Genomic DNA, 25,640 nt, shown 5'->3' on the forward strand with positions numbered 1-25,640 from the left:
ATTCCTCCACCATGTCATCAATGTATGATCTACTTATCCTTTCTTGGCTCTAAGTCACAGTGCCAGTGGGCGCTGTGTCTTACTCTGAGATTTCCTACATCCCAGCTCAGGACCCTGCATCTAGTAAGCAGTGAGGGAGGCTCATGATATGAATCAGTCAGTAAACTCACAGCATCTGCAAGGCCTACCATTGCTGGCTGTTGCTAATGCTGAGTGCCGGCCTGCTATCCCTCTAGGAATGTCTTATTGGTATCTATTTTCAGAAGGGAATGCGATTGCAAGGTGTCCTGTGGAAATGCCCCGCACTCTCCAGGCTCATGTGTGCACCAGGGCCACTTAGCTTCCTCTCCCATATTCTTTGTTCAGGGTGATCCCTAAGCCCTTTGCTTGAGTGTCTCCTCGAGGCTGGCTGCTGGATGAAAACCTCTCTTGTTCCACACAGCACAATGTTGGCATTATAGCCCCAGTCCAGAGAAGTGACACATGTTGCTGGTCTACCCTGGGCCCCAGCAACAGACAGCAATCTGGTGACAGCTGCAGGGAGGAGAGAGGGTGAGTGAGTACCCCTCTTTCCTGCTCCAGGGTTTGTGGTTTGTATGCAGCCTGGCTAGGGGTTCCTGCTGAACTCAGGGCTCAGGCTCACACAGGCGAAAGTTGTGAGACCGGAGAAAATGTTTGAAGGATCCTTTGTCATCATGTCCAAATGCCTCATATAGCCTGGCCCCACCCTAGGTTCTGTCCCAAGGCCGGAGCGCCAAGGCCCCGCAAGAGAAATCATACACTGAAGTCTCCAGGGGCAAAGGGGTGTTTGGAGTGCTGGGGACTGTGGTAAAGCAAGGTTCCCCTTCCCTTTAGAGGGGGCAGTAAGCAGCCAGCTCAGACCTGGGGTGGACGGATTGGCATTTTTTAAAGAAGAACCCAGAAACTCAGATTTCCATAGAAACATTTAAAACATTACCACATTAAGTGTACCCCATGCATGGGTGGTGGTCAGGGGACAACTTAAGGGAACCAGCTTCCTTCTTCCACCACATGTGTCTTAGTGGATTCAGGTCATTTGGCTTGGTGGCAAGCACCTTTACCTACCGAACCAACTTAAAGGCCCATAATCTGTTTGACGTAAGAACACTGGTCACAGGCTGGGGACATTGCTCAATGTGTGCCCAGCATGCACGAAAGCCTTGGGTTTGAGCTCCAGTGCCACACAAACTGAGTGTGTGTGTGGGTCTATAATTACAGCACTAAAGAGGAGGAGGTGGGAGGACCAGATTTCATGGTCATTCTAGACTGTACACCAAGTTCCAGATCAGCCTGGGATACATGGGGGATACATGGGGACCCTGTCTTGGAAAACGGTTGGTCATTAATTTCTTTTGTTTTAGAATAGTGGTTCTCAACCTTCCTAATGCTGCCCCTCTTTAATACAGTCCCTCATGTTGTGGCGATCCCCATCACATGATTCTTTTCATTGCTACTTCATAACTGTAATCTTACTACTGTTACGAATCATAATATAAACATCTGTGTTTTCTGATGGTCTTAGGTGACCCCTGTGCAAGGGGTTGCTACCCATGGGTTGAAAACTACTGTTTTAGAATATCAAGAACCAGCCATGCCATGGGCTGTATCTGGCAGGGGACTCCTTCCCTATGCAGACTTCTGGAGCTCCTGTCCACCTGGGACAGAATGCTGCAGCAGAAGCCACCTTTTCTGAGAAGCTGACCTTTTTACTCTGAGGGTCAAGGCAAACACCAGGCTTCGAGGATCAGAAGGAACTAACCTGAAGCTAGGGAAATTCCAGAGTGGAGAGGAGACTGGGACACCAGCCCATCTGGCCCTGTCCTTTGTCACGTGGGAAAACAGAGGCTAAGAGCAGGTAAAGTCTTTCGTAAACTACGAAAGGCCTTATCGGCATAATGGGGAGTAGTGGACTGCACTCCTGGCCTGTCACTCTGCTCAGTTTGTGGCTCACAGTGGTAAAGAGTTAACCTTTGGAAGGAGGTAGACCCTAGTCTTTGCATGACCTTCAACTTCTCTGAACTTTACCTTCCTCATCTAGGTTAGTAAGGCTTCCTAGCAGAGTGGCAGAAAGGTTTGAACATGACCATGTATGTTGAGTGCCTGGTGCCATGTGTGGCATATAGCAATAAGCATTCTTCAAATGCTGCTTGACTCCATTTAGGAAGGTAGTTATTCAGTGGTTAAGGGCATGAACATCAGGCGAGACGACCCTGAGTTCCAGTCCAGATTTTGCCACATACAGCTGTGAAAAACTGGAAGGATTACATACCAAGGGCTCAACATGTTCATCTGCAAACAGGATAAAACAGTGGCCTGGAGACAACAAGATCAGAGCACAGAGCTCACCTCTGCTCTGCTATTGGAAGTCTTGTCCTGATGTCATCAGTGTGGGTTTCCTTTGAGGAAGGTTCCAGGAGCCTATGGAAATAGTGAGGAAGTCTTGACCACACATCCCAGGCTGCCCCCTGCAGGGAGTCTCTTATGTCAAGGCCCTGGCTATGGAACAGATTGGGCTAGCTTCCTCTCTCCTGCAGAAGCATCTGAGCTTCTGGAGGGGAGGGTTGCCAGGCTTCCAGCATTTGCTGCCACCGAGGCTGATGAGGAATGACATTTTGTACAGACATTAAAACACAAAAACCAACCAACCAACCAAACAAACAAAAAAGCCAGGCAGTGGTGGTGCATGCCTTTAATCCCAGCACTTGAGTTTGAGGCCAGCCTGGTCTACAGAGAGCCACCGATACACAGAGAAACGGTGTTTCAAAAACCAAACCAAAACAAAGCAAAACAAAAAATCAAATAAATGGCTATGATATTTCATCAGAAGGACTAACTTTGGGTCACGTGGAGTTTGTTCTGATCCGGGTGGCCCAGTGTGCTAGGGAGTAGGAGGAAGGGCACACTTATGTGTTACATTCACGTGTGGCACTGGGAACCGAGGATTGCATAAGTCCTTTACCAGGGCTGAAAAAGCAAACTTCTGGTCCTTCACACTGGCTTTTCTGTTTCCCCAGTGAGTCCCACATCCTGCCACGAGCTTTCACAGGGCCAGGTACATCACCATTAGGCTGTGGCCACCCCTCACATGGACAGCACACCAGACTACACTGCCAATGCTAATTCAGGATATTTGTTGTAACTACTTTGGTGGAATTCAAAACAGCTTAAACCCAAAGGCTGACAGGGGAAAGTTGCCTCTAAAGAGAGTGTGGATCTAGGCATGCAAACAGAGAATTTCCCTCCCTCTCCTGGCTCTTCCTTGTTTCATAGTCTCTGCTTTCAGGTCATCTCTATCAATCTGTGGCAAAGGAGGCTAGCAAACTTCCCTGATAGCTGGAGAACCAGAGCATGCCTGATAACTGGAGAATTATGCCTGTATCCCTGCAGTTCCAGCAGTGGTCTAGAGGGGGCACTCACAGCCTGGGGGAAACCTTGATTTGAGACTGCTGGGGATGGTGGTGAGATGCATCATATTTTAGCTTTGCTTGTGTGCATACTTGCTCATGCTGGTCTTTGGCATCTCCTGCATGTGTCTACCAGCTAAAGAGGCAGGAAGGATCAGTAAAAGGCTATGCATTCTCACAGATTGTGCATTTTGCTCATTTAGAGCCCCACTCCAGGGTTTCCACACGGTTTGGCAGCAGCTCATTATGGTATATATAAGTGGGTATTTGTCATTGTGTAGTCAAAAATTTTAGTGTTGTGAAATACTCAGATCCTCATTCCACACAGGGCACTAATGGAGTGGGTGTAGTATCGTAGATAAATAAGAATCTGGGAAACAATAGACTGATGGATGTTTATTCGGGGAGAAATCACTTACACGGGAAACAGATGACTGCCACTAGGTCCCAAGAATGCCTCCCCAGGTCATGCCAGCACCTGTTCCCATGCCCCAATGGGCGTGGTCAATGCAACAGATGCGGGAGGGGTGGATGTCTCACTACAATTCTCCTTTTAGTCTAAAGAAAAGATTTAGGCTTGAAACAAAATTATATGCAAAGAAAGTAAATACCAAGTGTGCTCTAAGAAAAGGAACATTAAGAGCATACAAACTTAAGACCTACAGTGTAATTCTGTGATGTCAATTGCTATTAATTTAAAAAAATTAAAAAATTATGTATATAGGTATTTTGCCTGCATGTATGTCTCTACCCCACATGTATGCCTGGTGCCCAGAGGGGCCGTATTGCATCTCCTAGAACTTGAATTATGGTAGCTTCTTGTGAGCTACTATGTGGATGCTCAGAACTGAACCTGGGTCTTCTGCAAGAGCAGCAAGTGCTCTTAACCATTGAGCCGTCTCTTCAGCCCCCAGCTGCATTCATTTTGGCCATGCTTTACTTTCCCATTAGTTTTTCTAGCTGTGTTGAATAGCGGCACTTCTAGCTCATGTGACAGTCCTTAGAGGCCAGCTGCAGCCACTTCCACAGCAGGTGTTTGTATCCCTGTTCCTGCAGTCTGCTATGGGCAAGTGTCCCTGGTGTAGCTGGTCAGGCTCCTTGTCTCAGTGAATATACTCAAGGCTCAGCTGGTCTGTTTGTAGCTACAAAGTGCAGCTATTGCTGTGTTTAATTATAATCTGTGATGGTGGTGGCCCCCAACATTGTGTTCTGGCTTGTTAATGCAATGTTGCCTTTCAGTATTCAAAAAGGCTATGTATGGGAAAATCCTTCTCCAAGAACCTGAGAACATCTGACAGAAAAGGTTGAGTCTGTCTATGGAAGGCAGATGGCTTAGAGCACCTTTACTACTGTGCATCTCCTGGGAGAACTCATTATAACAGATGCTGGAGGGGAGGACTGGGCAGGCCTGTGACTCTGCATTACTCATCAACATTCCTGATCGGAGATGACACTCTCCACAGCAGTGGTTAGAGCAATTCTTTCTCACACTCATTGTTAAAAAGCACAGAGCAAAGCCAGGATATTCGTACAAAGTGTGGAGGAATGGGAGGGTATCGGCTAGATCTTTTTCATGTCTACCTGGCTACTATGGGCCCTGCCTACCCAGCTAATGTTGTGGGATATTTGTACACTGTGTGAAGATATATTGCTGCAGTTGGTTTAATAAAGAGCTGAACATCCAATTATGGCAGGAGGTATAGGCGGGATTTATAGGCAGAGAGAGGAAGTAGGAGGAGATAATCGAGACACAGAGAAGAGATGGGAGGTGCAAGATGGAGGAGAGATAATGCCAAGTGATAGGCTGTAGTTTAACATAATTGGGATAGTTTATGTTGTAAGAATTAGTTAGCAACAAGCCTAAGCTAAGCTATAGTCCAGTCTTTCATAATTAAGAAGCAGTCTCCCTGTCTTTATTTGAGAGCTGGCCGCCCAAGGAAAAGTCCGACTACAGGCCATCTCTACTCTTACTCCTTCCTCTACTCTTCCGTTTCATCCTCACTTCCGGATACTCAGCAAGACAAGCTCTTGTCCACCCAATGCCTCGACACACGCGGTTTCCCTGAGTCTAGAATGCTCCTACTTCTGCCTTCTCTGCTGACCCATTTCATCGCTCACGAGGTGTTTGAAGGGAGTTCTTTTCCTGTGGCACCCTGTCTGTTGTTTCTGTAGCAGCTGTCTCCACGTACTGTCTCTTTCTGTTTAGTTAGAACTTGTTTCTCATCTAGACCTGTGTGCAGGAGGCATGTCTTCCATACTGTTTGTCTGGCAGCAGATGCTCACGAAGCAAACATTTGTTGGGTGCATATGCAGGCAGGAACAAAGACATCCTTGGTGTCTTTTTGTACGTTTGAGTCACTTGTCTGGAAGAGAAAAGGAGGGGAAGAAAAGTAGGAGTCTATTCCTTCTTTTCTTTTAAAAAGAAATTGGTTGTTTTAAAAATATGTATTTGGCTGGGCATGGTGATGCATGCCTTTAATCCCCAGCACTCAGGAGGCAGAGGCAGGCACTCTCTATGAGTTCAGGGCCAGCCTGGTCTACAAAGTGAGATTCAGGACAGCCAGGGCTGTTACACAGAGAAACTCTATCTTGAAAAAAAAAATGTGTGTGTGTGTGTGTGTGTGTGTGTGTGTGTGTGTGTGTGTGCACTCATGAACATATGTGCATAGTGCATATGTGGAGGTCAGAGGACAACTCATGGAAGCCAGTTCTCTCTTTCCATCATTGGGTTCCAGGCACTGGACTCAGGACATCAGCACCTCACCTCCTGTGCTATCTCACTGGACCAGAATTATCTTGCTAAAAATGACAGAATAAGAGGTCAGGAAAGAGCCTAACCCATGTCTCATTTTCAAGATCATTCATTCATTCATTCATTCATTGATTCATTCATTCGCTTCTGTGTAAGTGTATGCACACATGTGTGCTAGCATGTTTGCCTCTGTATGCATGTGGAAACCAAAAGAGAATGTCAGGTGTCTTCTATTATTCTTTTTCAAGTCTGGGTCTCTCTCTGAATCAGAGCTTCTATTTTCTCAGCTGGACTAGAAGCCAGCAAGCCCCAGAGATGTCCCTATTCTCAACTCTCCTGGAGCTGGATTTGCAGGTTCTTGGGATGCTCAGCTTGTTTCACAAGGGCTGGAACCTGAATTCTGGTCCTCATGATTGCTCAGCAACTGCTCTTTACCACCAAACCATCTCCCTAACCCCCAATCTCATATTCAGAGATGTCAAAATGTAGAGCTAGCTTATGAAATACTTGGCAGGCCATCTCAGGGCCCTTGGCAGTATGCACTGAGTCTCCTAAACAGTACAATGTAGCAAAAACTTCAACACTCACCCATAGGTCATTGCTATCCCCTTTCTCATCTTCCAATCCAGCAGGACCTGCCCCTCATTATGGTGGCTAAAAATGCCAAATTATCTCCGCTGTGGTAAACTCATGGATGCACTCCCTAGTTCCAACCAGGAGGCTGGAGCAGAAGCTGACTCAGGGGCTCTGAGGAAGTTTTCCTGGTTAAACCAGCGGTGCAGAGGGAAATTCCTTTCCCATCTTTTAAATATGGTTATGTGAGGAGATGCCTGGGATCACAGCAGCCTTTTATAAAGATGGGGGCACACTGGCGGAGGATAAAAGCCAGCATGTAAAGGATGATGGTGTTGAAGGGACACAAAGAACCTGATGCTTGATGGCATCATTAAACTGCTGGGTTCAGGAACCTTGCATCCTGGTTTCTGGTTGCTCTTAATGTTCAAGCCACCTTGAACACTAGCTACCTGCTAAGAATGGGAAGCTGGTCTTTCTAGTTAGGCAGGCTGAGACGACTCCTGGCCCCACTGGTAGTAATTATATTTCTTCTTCAAAGTTGTCCCACCTGTGAGATGGGGATGTTAACTACAGCTACCTGTTGGGTTGTTAAAGAGGCCTAAATGAGATGATATGCCTAAAGTCCTTTGCATAGAACTTGGCACATTGATGGTGTTTAACACTAATTTTGATTACAGAGCCTTATTTGTGATTTAAAAAAATCCTCTGCTATCTTGAAGCCCCCTGCATTCTGCAGAGAACAAGCCAGATAGTGTCCACCTTGTATGTTTGTGTATATGTGCCCATGGTACACGTGGAGGCCATAGGACATCTCAGGTGCTGTTCCTCAGATGCTGCCTACCTTGTCATTTGACACAGGGTCTCTCACTAGGACTTGGGGCTTGCCAATTAGGCTAGGCTGGCTAGCACAGGAGCTGCAGGTGTCCATCAGTTCCCACCTTCCAGTACTGGCCTTTACGGGAGTGCACCACTGCACCTGGGTTTTTTTTTTTTTTTTTTCAGGTAAGTTCTAAGGGCTCAACTAAGGAATGGCTCTAACCCTGTGGGTTGCGACCCCTTTAGGAGTTGTCAAATGACCCTTTAATAGGGGACATGTATCAGATACCCTGTATACCAGATATTTACATTATGATTCATTACTAGCAAAATTAGTTATGAAAGAGCAATGAAATAACTTTATGGTTGAGGGTGGGGGGCACCACAACGTGAGGAACTATATTAAAGGGTCACAGCATTGGGAAGGTTGAGAACCACTGAACGAAGGTCTTCTTTGCCTTAACAACTTTAGTGACCAAACTGCTTTTGTGCATGGTCAGCCTGTTCCTATGCCAGCTACTTCCCCCAACACAAGAAACAAGAGGACATGGGTTTGGGTTGAAATGATGTGCTTTTATGGGAAACAAAAATATCCAACAACAATAACAAAAGCCCTTCAATCTCCCAAGTCGTTAACCAGTGACAATGAGGCAGTTTTAATGATTGCATCTGGCTGGGGACATTTCTAATGGGTCAGGAAAGTTGAAAGACATTGGCCAAAAAGAGAAGTTGCAGGGAGGTGACATTTTTAAATGAGAGTACATTAGACTTCCCTTCTAGTCCCTCCACCTTGTCACCCTTCCAGCTTGCAGATCCCTCAGATTCTTCCTGATTTTGCTTGCATGCAATCTCTTCTAGAAGCTTCCTCGGGCTGCACCAGCTGCACACACCTTCAGCAACATCACACATACTTTCTCAGGCCTCTGTCCATCACTTTCTACCTTGCATCCGTCATGTCTGGTACACGCCTTACCAGGTGTCCTATTACTTGCATGCCCCTGAAACTAGGACCCCCCCCTTGATCCATCCCAGTGCCCCTCCCCCTCCCCCACTCAGTGCTCAGCATTCAGCAGGTGCTTAGGAAGGGTTTGTTGCTGAAGTCACTTCTACACTCACCATGCCACATCACCAGCCTTTTGAGCATCATAATTGCCCTTTTAAGCTTCTCCATCTTTCCCTTGTGACTCCCCAACTATTGTGACACAGGAATCTCTAAGAGGAAAGAGCTGCCACCAATCAACATTGCTCAGCATTGGAGTGGGGGTGAGAGAAGATTCTGTTTTCACCGGTTGCAGGAGAATCCAGTCCCTGAGGCCACCAGGGTAGAGCATGAGCAGTATTGGACAATGCCTCATTCTGGAATCCCTTCAACACCCATGCTTCTGAAAGCTTCCCCCATGAGATGCAACCAATGTTGTAGCAGGTCTGGGGCAGGGACAGGTGGGGGTCCAATGCGGATGCACGGTCGTCTAGGGACCAGTAGCATAGGGCAAGCTTTTTCTTTGGGGGTGTGGACTATTCTCCCTGCACAGGGTGGTGAGTGTGTCTGTTTTGGATGCTTGCTGGAGCTATGTGGGAGCATTAGCCCTGTGGTGTGTAGATCATCAGGCACATAGATTGTAATAAGGCTGAAGAGTACAGACTGCAACAATGGCCTCTCCTAGAAAGGGGGGCAGGTGGTGCTGGGGGTGCTGGGACCACTGTGGGGCAGGGAGATGAGCCAGTTAGGGTGGTAGAGGGCAGGGAAGTGCCTTTTTCCTTTTCCTACCATGAAGTCTAGATTTGCATGAGGGAGTAGTCAGGACCAAGGGTAGAAAGAGGAGGGGGTGCTGTGTTGAGGAGAGGCCAGGACCCATCCACTCTGTACTAGTGTAAGGAATGAATTTGAGGCCCACATATCTAACTGCATCATCCCACAGAGCACTTAGCTCCTATTTGGAGGTGTGGAGAAAATTCTTCACGAGGCCTCGAAGGTGCTCACTGATTCGGGCAGATCATTGTGGACCTTCCACTGGAGGGCCCATCTGTGACCACAGTGTGTGGAAACTGCATGGCCAGCATTAGCCCTGGAGACTGGGGGAAGGTCCTGAAACAGGGAGTAGAGATTCGTCCAGGCACCTTTTAAAAGGAGTTAGACCTTGGGGACTCAGGGTGGGGCAGATGTTTCAGTATAAAAAGGGTCCCCACTAAAAGAATGGAGCCCCTTCGAATCCCTTTCCCAGATCCCACAGTACTTAGAAAAGAGAAAGAGCATAAAAATACCTTGACGATGTGGGCTCGCCTGACAGTACAGAAAAGCAAGTCTCATGGCAGGCAGCATGTTTGTCCCATTATACAAGGGGATTATATCGCGTGTCAGGATAGAGATTTACATACATCTTTATATAAATGCATCTATATGTATAGAGCCTCCGCCTAGAACAGCCGGGCTTGCTTCTTCAATTCATTCCTCTTCCAGAGGGCGAGTCTCTCAAACTCTGAGATGGTCATGCCAAAGACTTGGTAGAACTCCTCCTGGGACAGGTGGCGCTGCATGACGCAGAGAGAACACAGACAGCATGAGGATGTGTGATGTGGGTTCAGCAGTCACCACACTTTACTCTGGTGTGGTGATACCTTGTTCATACTCTAACAAATAAAGCTTGCCTGAAGATCAGAGGGAGGCGCTAGCCACTGGTTAACCACAGAGGTCTGGAGGTCTGTACAGACAGACAGGAGTGATATGGCTGGGCAGAGAGAGGAATACAAGGCAGGCGACAGGAACTCAGCCCTTTTTCGGCTGGGGAGTTAGCAAGGTAAGAGTTGGCTGTGGCTTGCTCTTTTCTCTCTCTGATCTTTTAGCATTTGCCCTAGTATCTGGCTCCAGGTTTTTATTATTAAAAGCAATTAGAACTCTGAGTTCCCTGGGTCTGGCCCAGGGTGAGGACAAGGAACTTGTGTGGTATGTGTTGAATGTGTGGAGGCCCAGGTGTAGTGTTTCTTGGGGACCTCTAGAAGTATGCTGGCCAGAGACACATCCCTTGTCTCCAGCTCAGGTGGGTGCTGACTTTACCCCAGCACTATTTGCACACTTTGGTTGACCTCACCTTTATAAGTCTGTGTATCTGTGTCCATAAGTACATGTGATTAACACTACCTAACTGTCCTTTGGGAGAAAGAGATACACCAAAGGATTCAGGGTATATTGCCATATATGTTACAAATGATCTAGCAGGCTTCTCAACAGAAGAATGGGGGGGGGGAAAGGGGGCACTGCTTATATTTCTCTACCCACTGGGATGTCCTTTCCATTCCTTGTATGGAAATGAGTTTGTCATGCGATCAAACACAGTTCTTCATTTCATGGCAGATTCCCATCATCCCTTTTATTTTTCCCTTCTTCTCTGTTCTCAGCAATCTTGAAGGCTCATGTCAAAAGCCTTTAGACTTTGAAGTATATGACATTTAAAATGTAGCAAAATATTAGGAATTGATAGATTTAGGTGAAGGCTAGGTGGGTGTTCATTTTACTATTCATACAGCTTTATTGGGAGTCTGAAAATTTTCAAAATAAAATTTAAGATCTTTAAAAGGAGAAATAAGTGCACTCCAAGTGTAAAATCCAGCGTGGAGCTCTACAGCTTTAGAATGGCTATCCTAACCGTACAGAAATTCACTGAGATGTATAAACTTGGTCTGATCAGTTTCTCTCTGTGCTTTTTTTTTTTAATAATAAAGTTTATTTAAAAAGAAAACACACGGCCTATCTTTTGGCTGCACACTTCCTGGATCCTCTGAGAAGTTGGTGTATTTATTTGGGTGTTGAAGGACACCCACTGAGAAGTATGCATACAGCCATACAACAATTAGCCAGTTTGCTGGCTTAGTGCCACTGTGAGCTAATGTGTTAGCACAGCTTTTAGATCTATGTAGACATGGGTGGATAGCCTTGGGCAAATGGGCAATCCTTCCAAGTCACTTCTAGAGAAAGAGGCCATTCTAGTGCCTGCCTCAATGGTTGGCAAGAGTGAAGTAGAGTACAGAGCATGGGCGTGCCTGGTTCGCTCACTTTTACCACGTGTGAGCTTTTTGAGAATCGTGAAACAGACGATCCCATCCCCACTTGTCACTGCCGTCTCCTCGTCTGCACTCTGCAGTCCCAGCCACACTCACCTCTTGATGTCTCCTACCATATGAGGCTCACTTCTGCATTGAAGCCTCAGTTCCGGCTGTCCCCTCTGCCCAGAAACTGCCCACGAAGGCATGGATAACTTGCTCAGATATCATACAGTAGGGGAGACCTACTCTATCAGTTTATCTGCAACCACAGCTTGCTTCTCCTCGCTCCCAGTCCCGTGTTCAGCCCTCCTTTGGCTTTTTACCCTTCCCCTTATCACCTGCTAGCACAGTGAAGCATTTGTTTTCCCCTTATGTCCTTTATTGTCTTTATTATTTCTCACATAATGCAAGCTCCAAGAGACCAGGCTCTCTGTTTTGTTTACTCACACAGGTAAATACATAGGACAACATTTAGCACCTATAGTGAATTTCTAAATTAAAAGCTTAATTTGCTATTAATTTGTGTGCATGTGCATGATGTGCGGCTGGGGATGCACATGTCACAGAGTATGTGCAGAGGGTGGGACAACTTTGTGAACACCATTCTCTCCTTCTACCTTTACATGGTTCCTAGGGATTGAATCCATGTCACCTGGCTTCCATGGCCAGCAGTTTTACATGATAAACTGTCTTGCCAGCCTTTTAATAGAGTTGTGATAAATATCTGTTGGATAAATGAACGTCTGTACTCTGTACTTCTTGAGGACACATCAGGGAGTAGAGCTGGTTTCTAACTCGGCACTACATTTTAGACATTCCTGGGCGATTTAAAACTCACTATGGGTTGACCTGAGCTCCTTCACCAGGTTGCAATTTACCTGCTCTGGGGTAGAACCACATGTGATGAGAGCTCTGATGCTTGGGAAACTTGAGCTTCCAGAGCCCGCATGTTGGGGACTGGAATTGCTTACAAGCCTTAAGGCTGGCTCTTTTGAGATGGCTGGGAGCTGTCCCCTTCAGCACCAGCAGACACCCGAAGCCCCTGGTTATGAAGAGGGGAACAAATTCCCCAAGGTTCTTAAGCTGCTAACTCAGCATGTAGAGCTGGGTATACTTACAGAGCTTGGTGGCCCATTTCTGCCTCTACCCTGGGTGAATTCCTCAGCAGCAGGGCAAAGCTGGCTCCCATGGTCTTTCTGAGGAGCACAAAACTTCCTTTTTGGGAAGCCTGCATTCAAGCCCACAAATGCGTTCTGACATCTCTCCTAACCATGTGCAGACAGACAGTCTTCCCAATAGGAAGCTCAGACTCAGGCAGAGGCATTGATATAAGTGAGAGGGAGAGGTGTTGAGAAGATCTTGATGAAGGCAAGGGGAGGCTGGAGGATCAGGCCTGTGATCCATCCTAGTGCAGGTCTTGGGTACTGTGATCTTTAGAGCAAGGCCCTAAGATGTGAGACAGGTCCTTGAATGATTCATTCTGTCCCAAGCGGGGTCAGCTCTGGCAACTATGGGATCTCTTCAATCCCAAAGGTCTTCCTCAGGGTTACACAGGGCCAGGCATGTTCAACCTGTGCCCTGTAATGGCTATGAATGCAGCCTAATGCAAAACCATAGACTTAAACATTAGGATAGTTTTCTTTCTTTCTTTTTTTTAATTTAAAGAAGTTCTTGAGTGTGAACTTTATAGATGACAGAGGTCATGCCGCAATGTCAGAAAGTTAGACACGCCTGTACATACCTCTAAGCGAGTCCGGTCCACATCCTTTGGCAGTCGGTTCCTTCCTCTTGTTGTCACCAGCAGCAGCTCATATGGGTAGATCTAAGAAGAAAGGGGGGTGTGTCTAGCTTGGTTTGCATTTTCCAGCTGCAGTTTGAGCCTGGGCTCCTTCTTCTATCCACTAAGGCTGGACATTTAGTCAGGAGGAAAGGCTGGGTCTGCCCTTCTTGGGTTGGCTTGGTCCCCAGAGTGTCCTAACATTGCTAAAGATAAGCTTGGTGGTGACACTTGACATTAATGTGGGCCTAAGGCCTTCTGAATGTGTCTGATAGTTGGTGGCTGTTAAGCTGCCCAGTGGGACCCTGTGGTGTCCTAGAGTCTTTAGGGACAGGAAAAGGGTTAGAAAAGACTCGGGGAGAATCAGGTGAGACAACGTTAGTCCTGAGAGTTCTCCATCTATGCTTCTTCTCTGCATAGATGATGCCGCCATCCTCTTGCTGCTCCCCAAGGTAGTGGTTCCCAGAATTCTGGAGACCCCAGGATCTATGCGTTCTTTACCTTGTATTCTGCAAAGAGAAAAGAGACATGTACCAACTGGACCCCACCTCTGGGCTGTACATCACTACATTGGCTTCTGTCTCAGTGCCCTACTGATGTGGTCTCCACAAAGAGAGTGTTCTAAGCTATGGGAACCCCCTCTTCCCGAGTTCGCTATGGGAGAGCATCCAGGCTGGCGTGAACAGGCTGGTGGTGGCTAGAGGTGGGACTGGCTGTTCTTGAGATGGCTTTACAAGGAAAGCAGCCTTTGAGCCATGTGAAATAGAAAGAAGAATCTGGGACAGTGGAGCCTGGGGACATTTTCTCAGTCATCTAGGGGTCCTTGGAGGCTGTGTTATGGTCACTTAAGCCAGGGCCTACTCCAAGCAGTCAGCGGAGTCTAGCGTGAGAGATTTCCTGGCAGAGAGCATGATTCTCATGGAGATTTTTCTGGGAACAACATGCAGTTGGCTCTGGTTGTTTCCCTGTGCCCTGTCTGACTGGAAGCATTAGTCCAGCACCACAAGGTAATCAGCACTTTCAGATGCTCTGAGAGCCCGGATGGGACAGATGGCCTGGAAACCACCCAAGGTCAGGGACTAGAGAGGATGAGGGAAGAGTAGGAAAAGGAGAGAGTGGAAGTGTCAGGGAGTGGGAACCGGTTTGACAGAGGGGACAGAATGGGTAGCTGTGGTTCACAGGTCAAGCAACAGCTATGAGCACTCATCCTGAGTCTATGGGAAGTCTCGGAGAGCCTGCCCCTGTGCTCCAGCCAGCAGTACTCACCTCGCATGCCCCAGTTGACTGCATTCATGCTGTCGTAGTGGAAGAGGTCTGCGCTGGGTGTCTGTAGGGAACACAGAGCTGGGCTGGCCTGAGAAGCTCACTGCTGCTTCCCAGAAGCACTTGCCTACCTCCAGAATGTGGACCAGGCCCCAGGCAGGGAGCTCTTTCTGTAGCCTCAGTCTCAACTTAGGGAAATGCAGCTCACGGTGCTCTTCCTGCAACTTAGTCCCAGCATGCAGTGGGCAACCAGTTCAGATCCATTTACTCAGTGGAATGGCCCTTCAGTACAAGATCTTCCCGGACAGACAGCACTATTGACAACTGGAAGACATCCCTTCCATAAACTCTCCGCCTTCTTTAGCCTGCTCACCCTTTTCCTTTTCTCATAACACTGCCTTCCAACATTGCCGGTATTGGATTTGTTTCCTATTGTTACATACTAATACTTTTTCTCCCCCATACAAGAATCTAAACTCTGAAAAGACAGGGAAAGTTAAAAAGTGTATCTGAGTGTTTGGCTCATATATGTATGTATGTGCACAGTGTGTGTGTGTGTGTGTGTGTGTGTGTGTGTGTGTGTGTGTGTGTATACCTAGCGCCTGTGGAGGCTAGAAAGGGCCGTTGGAGCCCCTGAAACTGGAATTATAGAGAGTTGTGAGCCACCATGTAGGTGCTGGGAACCCAACCTGGGTCCTTTGTATGAGAAGCCCATGCTCTTAAGCACGGAGCCATCTGTTTTGGGCACTTACAGATTGCAAGCACTCAGAGCAGAACCTGGCACAAGTAAATCTGCCAAACGAGTGACATGTGGCACCAGTGCACTGATAAAGGCTTCTCCACAGCCTAGGGCCATACAGACCAAACATTCTCTCCAGTGGTGCACCGTGCTTTGCGTGTCCCACTCTGAGGTGGTCTCCCAGAAGATGTGTGGCTCCCACGCCTGGCCTGTTTGTAGTGTGTACTCTCCATGGCTGACAGCAGCATCTCACTGAAAATCCAAGTTGGGTTCACAGGCACATCTACAGACACCTTCTGAAGTTCCTTCCTGAGGTGCATGGCTTCTAATGATCTTCCCATCTGGCTTCATGCCCTCCCTCTTTCCATTATGGCCTCATGACTTGGCACTATGGCTCTCTTCTGGCACAGGGACTTAGGCATTATGCTTGTCTGCAGCTAAAAGGCCCTTGCAGGTTTTCAAGCATTAAGGTCCCTCCCCACTGCATTCCGACCTTTGTTTAAATTTATTATTGTCTCATCGACTTTATACCCCCTTGGCAATTTTTTTTGTTTTTGTTTTTCAAGACAGGACTTCTCTGTGTAGCTGGAGCCTGTCCTGGGACTCGATTCTGGAGCCCAGGTTGGCTTTGAACTCACAAAGATCTGCCTGCCTCTGCCTCCTGAGTACTGGGATTAAAGGCGTGCTCCACCACCGCCTGGTCCCTTGGCTAATTTTTTCATCTTGGCACTTCTGGCCACCAAACATGATTACATTTTCCTACTTATTGTTCATCTTCTAACTAGCACTGTGAACTTCACAGGAAAAGTGGCTTTCACTGTAGGGTCCCCGGAATCTTGAACGGTGGTACTTAGGTTTAAAACTCAATACTTGTCACAGTGTCCTGTTCCCATCACTTGTTCAGTTCTACACCCCGCCCCTATCTCCTCCAGCCAGTGAACTAGCTCACTGTTTAAATGGAGGTTTCATGAACTACTCAAGAGCTCGAATCTCGGCTCTACCTCTCACTGGGTGAGAGAATGTAAGCGTGTAGCTCCCTTCTTTTTGCCTTTATTGTTCTACCTACAAAATGGGTTTCACATTAGTCACTACCCTGCCTGAGGTGTGAAGCTAGTTGGTGCTGGTAAAGCCAGTGTGTGGCACAGATTTCTTCACCGGCATCTCCCTGGGGCCTCTTTCTACTGGTGACCAAAGGGGGTGGTTACCACCTCTTTCAGCGACCCTACCTTCACCCCAAGACCTCTCCTTGGTTCCACCCAGGTCATCACTAGAGTTAGAGTGTTAGCACCTGGGCAGAGGCTCTGAGCACAGTCCCCTTACCCTGTGCAGCCCATTTCTCCTGTAGGCAGGCAGTGAGGCAGATTTGGAGATGAGAGGATCTAGAAAGGAGGCAGAACCACAGTCAGTTATCTCTGAGCCAGAGTTGCTCTCCTTGGGGACATCTGGCCAGTGCAACCCTCAACCCAGTGGAAAGTGGGGTGGGATCAGGGGATACCAAATTCTCTGCAAGTTTCCCCGACTATCTTGGGGAACCCCGATCCAATAGAATTCTAGGCTAACCAGAAGCCACCTCTTCACACACTCTGGCCTTGACTTGAACATATCTATCCTAAGAGGATAGATGCCTGTGCCCTTTCCTTCTCTTTGGGAGAACCCCAAGTGGATACCCACATCTGACAGTGGCTATTTTATGCTAGGACTCTTGTCAATAGAGCTATGGGGAGCTTCGATTGCCGTGGCTCTGTCCTCACGAGACACAGGGGCTTGTGGTGGAGCAGGAAGAACATACCGCTGTCAGCCAGGTAGTGTGAACGAGGGGCTGTAAGAGAGAAAAGTCCAGATCAGTGGTCATGGGCATAGACTGGCATGGTAGAGGCATTTATTGCTTACAAAGAATCATGGCTTCATACCCAAAGACTCTGGCTGGTAGGAAGGGGGCAGGGAGCTCAATCAGCACTCATTTACAAATGGTCAGTGTCCTACTATCCAATCTAAATACCACCCTTCCTATCATCACCACTCCCCTCCTTCCTGCCCCCCATCCCCCAGCCACAGTTCACCTGGCAGGGAACACATGCTCTGGGATATTTGTTACACAGATGTAGTAGGAATATGTAGTATGTATGCATGCATGTATATTTGTATGACTTTTAATATATGTTTTATGCATTGTGCAAGGCCTCATACATGCTAGGCACATTCTTTTTCACCCAGTTACACCCTAGTCAATAGGTGAATTTGAAGCAGTCTTGGTGCCTTGTAGAGACACAGAGCCAGAGGTGGAAAACAGCGCCCCAAGTGGTTAGGTAGGGAAAAGTCTCATCAGTTCATACAGGTTCTCTGTCTTTTATATATTCTAATGTCAGACAAATTACCTTCAGTTTCTTGTTTGCAAATTGGGAGTGTATCCTTTGTAATGATGTGAACAATACATATGTGCTGGCTACTTTTTTGTCAACTTGACACAAGCTAAAGTGAGAGGAGAGAACCTCAACTGAGAAAAATGCCCCCATAAGAATGGTTTGTGGGTGAACCTGTAGGACATTTTCTTATTAGTGATTGATGGGGGAGGATCCAGCTCACTCTGGGCAGTGCCACCCCTGAGCTGGTTGTCCTGAGTCTATAAGAAAGCAGACTGAGCAAGCCATGAGTGGCAAGCCAGTAAGCAGCACCTTTCCATGGCCTCTGCATCAACTCCTGCCTTTAGGTTCCTTCCTTGCTCGAGTTCCTCTCCTGACCCCCTTCAGTGATGAACTATGATGTAGATGCCTAAGTCAAATAAACCCTCTCCTCCCCAAGTTGTTTTTGGTCATGGTGTTTCATCACAGCATTAGTAACCCTAACCAGGACAATATGACATAATACAGTAAGGTACTTAGCACACTGGCAGGAGAGATGACTCAGTGGTTAAGAGAATGTACTGCTATTGGAGAGGACCCAAGTCCAATTCCCAGCACCCACATCATGGAACTCACAAGTAACTGTAATTCCAGATCCAGAGGATCCAATTCATCTGGCCTTCAGGAGCACCTGCACACATGTGGTTGCACATGTGTGCACACACATACACACACAACACACACTAAATATTAAAAAAACATTTAGACAGTCCCTAACCCATACATAACACTCCATAAAGATGACTTCATCACCATCCCACGCCATCTTCAGTCTCAACAAAATCAAGGTTTAGCAAGGTGAAGAGGGGAAAGTTCATGGCTTTAGTTCCCTCCAACTCAGGTCTGACCCTGGCTTAGTCACTTACTGTCTTTCTGGCCATGGATACGTGGATTAATGTTACTTTTAGCATCTGTGAAGTGAGTGTTTCCTATACTGTGTGGATTATATGGACCAGCAGAGATGTCTGCAAAGGCCTGGAGCACAGGAGTATAACCAACAATGCCTTCTATCACCCAGAAAGCAGTGTGTGGAGGTAGTCTTAGCAGGACCGAACTCTACAGAGGTGAGAAAGGAAGGAGGCAGATGGAATAGGCGTGCCTCTCACACTTATGAGAAAGCCTGAAGCTGAAGTGCTTGACAAAGGTCTCTGCTCTTTTACTTCTAAATGATGGGAGGCTCAACACCCCAGAAAAGAGGCCATGTGTTTATAAGCCATCCAGATGAGAATGTTATACATACAGTGAATTTAATTAGAAGTCTCCGCTCCAGACAGCCCCAAGAGGTGGTGTGATCACTCAAGAGAGCATGGTTTCATTTGGTGCCCTATCTAGCCCTCTTCTCAGTCTGTGTTCCACAGCCAGGAGAGGCCCAGGAGGATGACAAGAGAGTCAGGAAAGTGAGAGAGACAGGGGCAGTCCCTCCTGATCCCTTCATTCACTCAAAAGATGGAATCTGGGGGTTGCCTATGTTCCAACACAATTCCAGGGAGAGGGAGATCCATTTCTGTGAATTTAGTGATCTTGGGTTTCTGCATCTGAATTTCCTACCTACGATATGGGGCTTCTACTGCTTGGAGGATGTGGTGACTGTGCCTCACAGGGGGCAAGCAATCAAGAGATACCAGGATAGAGCAGTGCTTACAGCCATTAAGGGACATCTCATAGCCAGTGGTGTGCAGGGCCTCCCGGCTGCTGGCAGAGCTCCGTGGAGGGGTCCAAGGATCCGCGTAGGAGCTCGACCTTGCCTTCATCTCTTCCTTCAGAATCAGCCGGCCAATTCCGCTCTGGAGCTGGGGGGGGGGAGGAGAATGGAGTTAGGAGGAGGCAGCAGGGCAAGATGAGGGATGACTGAGCTGCTGTGCCCGATAGGCGCCTCTGCCAACCCACTCTCTCAGAACTCTGTGAGTTCATCTTTGTTCCCCGAGTAATCCTGAGATCTTGGTGAGGCTCTGGAGGTGGGTCCTCCAAACAGGTCTAACTAGTGACAGGACCACATTGCCCTGACTACATTTTACTTGAAATGAAAATTTTACTATTCCGAAGCCCAGTCACCTCCCAGTAGCCAGAGGGCATCTGCTTTAGGATCTCTCCCTGACTCCAGGGTGATGAGGATCCTCCTATAATTAAACTGTCACTTAGAGAAAGTGGTGTGGTATTTGCATATAGCTTCTGCATCTCTTCCTGCGCATTGGAGCTGTGTTGTCTCTCATGCACTTACTAGCACCATAGAAACACCCTGTGGAAATTCTTAGGCTTTACTGTTGAAGTAGTGATAAGGAAAACAGCATAGATACAATTTTTTTAAAAACACATTTTTCTTACTATAGTTGTTTGAACCCACTGCAAACAATTTAGTGATATTTAGTAAATTTACAGTGCTGTGTAAAACCCACCTCCATATGGTTCAAACAAACTTGTGTGGGCTTGTATGTCTTATTTTATCATGTTTCAAGGCTAACTCATGTGGAGGTGTTTATCAGTACTTCATCTCTGTTTGTGTATGTGTACGCATGTTTATGTATGTGTACAAATGGGAACCTGTGTGTGTGTGTGTAGAGGTCAGAAGTCAACATTGGGTTTCTTCCTTGGTCAATCTCTACCTTATTTACTTTTATTTCTTGAGTCAGGGTCTTTTACTGAAATGTACTGATTTGGCTTGACTGGATGGCTGGAGACTTCCAGGGACATGTCTGTTTCTGGCCCCTCTCTCACCAGCACTGGGGTTATAGATGTCCACTGATATGCATGGCTTTTACATGGGTGCTGGGGATGGGAACTCAGGTCCTCAGGCTTGCACAATAGGCATTACCAGTTGAGCCTTTCTCTGGTCTCCCCTTTCCTCTTAATGCCTGATTTGTACCTGATTATTGCTGTGGACATATTGTTTGCTTGGATGATTGTTTTTGTACCTATATACCTAGAAAAGGAATTGCTGCATGGGTCCTATGGTAATTTTGTGTTTCACTTTTTGAGGAACTGTTAATCTGGTTTCTACTGTGGCTGGGCCACTTTGAAGTCTCACTAGCAGTGAAGGATGATGGTATCTGCTTCCTACACATGCAAACAACCAGTTTGAATGGAAAGTCAATGCACAAGCAAACATTACAAATCAAGGGAGACTTTCTAAGGGCACTTTCATTTCGAGCTGATGGAAGTAGTCGTAACTGAAGCCAAACTTTTTTTGTCTGATTCTTCAGTTAGGAACCACTATGTATTTCTTCTGAGATGAGTTTAAATTTGGTTTCTGTCACTTGCAAATGAAAAAAAACACGTCTAAGTATTTTATCCAAGGATGCAGCCTGCTCACCTTGTGCATACTACGGTCAAAATCCTCTTCCTCTCCTCCGGATGAGAATCTTCGGGCTCTGGGCACTGTCAAAGGACAGGCAAGATTAACCTCAGCCTGTGCTTTCTGCTCAGCCCTTTGGTTCCCTCCCTCCCCCAATTTCACATGGGCATCCTCACTGCTATTTTGGTTATGGTTGCTTCTGTGCCATGCTCTTTCTCTAAGTGGTGGCTTCTTAGAAGGTCATGAAGTCACCCCAAGCTTCTATAAAGCTTCTTTAGAAAGGAGGTTTATTAGTAGAGCCAAATGTTTAATCAAAATGGATATTGATGGGAACTCCTCCCCACAACAGAGAGGAACATCTTGGGGTGTGGTGTCACGGGATGTGGAAGGTTTATATCTTCCATCTTTAAACACTAGGTCTCCTTCTGAAGAGCAGGAACCTGGTGTTTTGCTCCCCAGTGTATCCCTAGGTTCTGGGGCTGGTACCTAACACCCGCTGTAGAAGGACTGAGAATCTGTTACAGCCCCTCCCAGCATTCCAAGTAAATGACTGTGGGAAAGAGTTGGTGACTGTCCCTGATACAGATGGTAGAGCTCTGGCTTTGGCCCTGTGGTAGTACTACCTTTGGGGGACCCATGGTAGGTCCAATACTCGGACTCTGAAGCATAGTAGGGGTCAGGTGAGTAGGCTGGACTATACTTGGAGGCCTGGCTGATGTCTTCACTTGTTTTGCTCTTGGTTGCTGTAGACAAATCACCTGCAATGGACCAAAGGACAGCACTTCAAGAAGGCAGGAGTGTCTAAGATGGGAGCATACATTATATGTCTCTGTTGAGGTCCATCCCAGGGAGGCAAGGATATTGAAGGTTAGAGGTCGCTGGTAGGAAGGTCTGGGACATGAAACTCTCAAAGCCAGAGAAACCCTGGGCTAGTCCCTCATTTTACATCTGAGGCCAGAGGAGGGAAAGGGCTTGATCAAGACCACCTAGCAGTTTGTACCAGAACTGACTAGGCTGGGGCTTCTTCCAGCACATTCTGTGGACCCTCATGGTAAACATGCAAACCATATCCTTGAGTAAACCTCAAAGTTGCTGGGTGAGCCTGGCCCTTTCCTTCCTTACATCTTTGAAGCCTGCTTCATCCTTCATCATGGCTTTGAACCATATTGAGGAAGGAATTGCTAGACAGATCCAAGAAGCTTATTGAGTTAGGTCAGCTGTCTTCATGTCCTGTTTGACGAGGCTGTGTGTCTTGAAGGAAGGGGCCCTGGACAGGGAGTAAAGAAAGTGTAGGGGTGTGTGGTTTCATCTCTGCCACTTAATTTGAACACAATCCTAGGTAAATCCTACCCTTCTTTGCATCAGTTTCCTCATCTCTAAGTACTAGGATTGTGTGGTAGCTCGGGTTCTGACTGAAGTAATCCTGAAACAGAGGTGACCAAGTACTTACTCCAGACACAGTGTTTCTAGGGCAGTGACTTTACCGTGGGATAGACTGGTGACAGGCTAACAGGACAGGGCCGGAGAAACCAGTGTGGCTCTCCAACCACTTTTGAGGGAGAGCTACAGGGAGGCTGCAAGGAAGAGATCTATGATCCAAGGACCATATGAGCAGAAGGTTCTGGCATCACCGGGCTTGCACTGAGCCAAGGGCTGTGCATCCATCCCTTGCTGCTGAATTTGCTCCTTTGACTTGTGTCCTGGGTGCTTTCCTTTGGTTGATGGTGTTTGTGATTTCTTAATGATGCAGCCACCTTCACTCTGGACCCCTGAGCCTGCTTTGGTCCTGGTACTCTCTTGGAAAACCTGAAGGGTCCTAAAAAACATGGTTCTCAAGGGACCTTTTCTGTATGTCAAGACAAACTACCTTTGGGAGGATCAGCACCTGCGTTTCTAGCCACATGCATCAATACAACAGGCTTACAACTGCCCCACCAGCTCTGAAAACTGAAGAATCCTGTTTAAATGCAGAATCTTAGGTCTTGGTGGTGCATATCTGTAATCCCATCAATCGAGAGGCTTGTCAAGAACAACCAGGAATTCAAGGCCAACCTGGGACTATACAGTGAGTTTAAGGCAAGCCTCTTAGCGAGACTCTGTCTCATCCCCAAGTCTAAAATAATATTCAGGGTCTTTGGCACCCAGGGCCATTACTTGCACTTGCACTGTCCTGCCCACCATCTGATCAGCAGGGTCCATGGTACAGGAGTGCTTTTACCATCTCCAAGTCTGTGCTTTCCTCTGTTGCCTAACTAGAACAGTGAACAAATGCCAGCAGCCAGGGTGGCTGCTGTTGTCTGCCTCCTCAAAGGGAAAGATGTGCGAATTCACCTGGGGTGTAGTAAGGAGAAGGAGGTCCCAGCATGGACGACTTTGGTACTGGCGTGCAGGCAGAATTATGAGTAAAGAAGTTACTGGACTGTACGTTCAGTGCTTCTCATGTCTGGGTCATGGAGGAAGCTAGTGAGTCTGCCCTTTTAAAATTAGTTTCCAAAGAATAGATGTTCCACAGACCATTGTTTAAAAAAACACCAAATAAATGAATTAATGAGGGGTCAGGGAAGAAGCTGAGTGGTAGGATGCTTGTCTAGCATGCACACGGTCCCAGGTTTGATCGCCAGCACCAGGGAAACAAAGTATGAAAGGAGGAAGTGATTTCCTGTCCCTTTCTCATTATGAGCTTCCATCCACACTCAGAAAAGCTTAATGCAGAGGCCCCAAATTCGGTATAGGAATCCATGCGTCTCACACAATTCTAGTGAACAATTTGAACTGTTGGCATTCTGAGTGCAGCTCTCAGAGGGGCTCAGACATTTTTTCAGGATTGCTCTGATCACAGAATTTAGAGCAGCATCGAGCAGGCAAGGTAGGTTGGGAGGTGGTAAGAAAGGATTTAGGGGACATGAATAATTTGTTGCTCTTTTGAAATGACAAGGACAAAGTCACTCTGAGTGGGGTTTAGCAAGAAGGACTATGTTGTAGTCTTGCATCTTCTCATTCCTGGGGACCCATGCACAGCATTGGTTATATAATCCCCCTCCTTGTTTGCCTAAGATCTGCCACTGACCATACCATGTCGTTTGTAGATCGGGGGTTTTCGGTAGATGTTACTTTCTCCAGCTGCCAGAGACCAGGAAGGAACAGTGAGAGAGAGAGAGAGAGAGAGAGAGAGAGAGAGAGAGAGAGAGAGAGAGAGAGAGAGAGAGAGAGAGAGAAAGGAAACAGCACTTGGTCAGTTGATCCGAGAAGAGAGAGCCAGTCAGCAACTTTTCCCATCTTCCCCCAGGCAGGCTTCTTATCCCCAAGCTGAGCTTTTATTGTCACCCAACAGGTTCCAGGTAAAGCAGGAGAGAGGGCAGATGCATGCAAATGACAGCAAGGGAGACAGGTGGGCTCAATGATGGGCATGCAGAGGAAGGAGAATGCTAAGCAAGGCCTGGTGCAGGAGGTGTGCACTGTCTCTCACTAGTGGCTTCACTCCACTCCATGCAAAAGTCTTTGGGAAGCAGCAGTTTCGGCCTTGTCTACCTTGCCCTCTCTCAGAGCCAGACATACTGTGTTCCCTCAAGAGCTATTGGGAATGGTGTAGGTGAAAAAAACAGGATGAGCTCTTGAGGGTAAATTAGCGGGAGTTTCAAAATTGGAAGACTGGGTGTAGACTTGGCTCTATTGCAATCCAGTGTACTTGTTAGGTTAACTTGACACAAGATAGCATTATCTAGGAAGAGGGAATCTCAATTGAGAGGTTATCTCCATCAGACTGGCTTGTAGGCAACTCTGCGGGGCCTTTTATTGATTAATGATTGATGTTGGAGGACCCAATTCACTGTAGGCAACACCACACCTGTGCAAATGGCATTGTGTTGTATTAAAAAAGGTAAGCTGGGTGAGCTATTAGAGCAGCACTCCTCCATAGTCTCTGCTTCAGTTCCTGCCTCTAGGGTTCTGCCTTGAGTTCCTGCCTTGGCTTTCCTCAATGGTTGACTATAACCTGTAAACAAACCCTTTTGGTCATGGTCTTTCTCACAGCAATATAAAGCAAATGAGAACATGCCTGGTGGATTTCCTATGAGGCCACACCTACAGGACCAGTCCTCTGGCTTCTGCTCACCTGCTCTAGGCACACTGACTTTGTTTTGGCTGCTTCCTCTGCCTGGCATGTTTCTCCTAGGATAGTCTCATCACTAACTTTAATGTCACTTCCTCCAAGAAGTCTTTTTCTTCCCACTTTACCTAGCACAACCTCCCCTTCTCTACTCACTCTTGCACGATGCTCTGGACTCCTTTCCTGTTTATTTTATCTATTATAATATAAACTATATCAATACTGTATATATTATATACTATATATTATGTATTTCAAAGTATAACAATATAAAATATAAAGTAACTGTTATCACCTTTAATTGCCCTTTAACCTTTTCTTTTCCTTCATGCATCATCTCTATCCACACATTACAAGTATCACACTAACAGCTGAGCTAACTGGGAAGCTGGTTCTCTCAATACATTTAAGTGTATTCACTACAAAGGTGAGATATGGGCTGGAGAGCTCATTTGCAACCT

The 25,640-nt window shown here is 47.0% G+C and overlaps 1 protein-coding gene across 8 annotated transcripts in view; it reads right to left on the reverse strand.

Moving 5' to 3' along the window:
* Positions 1 to 8,643: 8,643 nt before the first annotated feature.
* The window catches only part of Ablim3 (actin binding LIM protein family member 3), a 114,702-nt gene continuing 97,705 nt past the window's right edge, over positions 8,644 to 25,640 (reverse strand). For 3 of the 8 annotated variants that reach the window (XM_051201139.1, XM_051201137.1, XM_051201136.1), the window contains 8 exons: positions 24,147 to 24,194; positions 21,698 to 21,832; positions 21,093 to 21,157; positions 19,428 to 19,575; positions 17,176 to 17,205; positions 16,707 to 16,765; positions 13,349 to 13,429; positions 8,645 to 10,098 (listed from right to left, as the gene is read on the reverse strand). In XM_051201139.1, the coding sequence (XP_051057096.1) occupies positions 9,985 to 10,098; positions 13,349 to 13,429; positions 16,707 to 16,765; positions 17,176 to 17,205; positions 19,428 to 19,575; positions 21,093 to 21,157; positions 21,698 to 21,832; positions 24,147 to 24,194 (680 nt within the window). In that variant the 3' untranslated portion in view covers positions 8,645 to 9,984. Of the gene's footprint in view, positions 10,099 to 13,348; positions 13,430 to 13,885; positions 13,894 to 14,650; positions 14,712 to 16,706; positions 16,766 to 17,175; positions 17,206 to 19,427; positions 19,576 to 21,092; positions 21,158 to 21,697; positions 21,833 to 24,146; positions 24,195 to 25,640 lie in introns of all 8 variants that reach the window. The other 5 variants (XM_051201135.1, XM_051201134.1, XM_051201141.1 and 2 more) reach the window with 4 other exon arrangements.

This window comes from Phodopus roborovskii, unplaced genomic scaffold (genome assembly GCF_943737965.1).
Source record: "Phodopus roborovskii unplaced genomic scaffold, PHOROB, whole genome shotgun sequence".
Classification (NCBI taxonomy): Eukaryota; Metazoa; Chordata; class Mammalia; order Rodentia; family Cricetidae; genus Phodopus; species Phodopus roborovskii.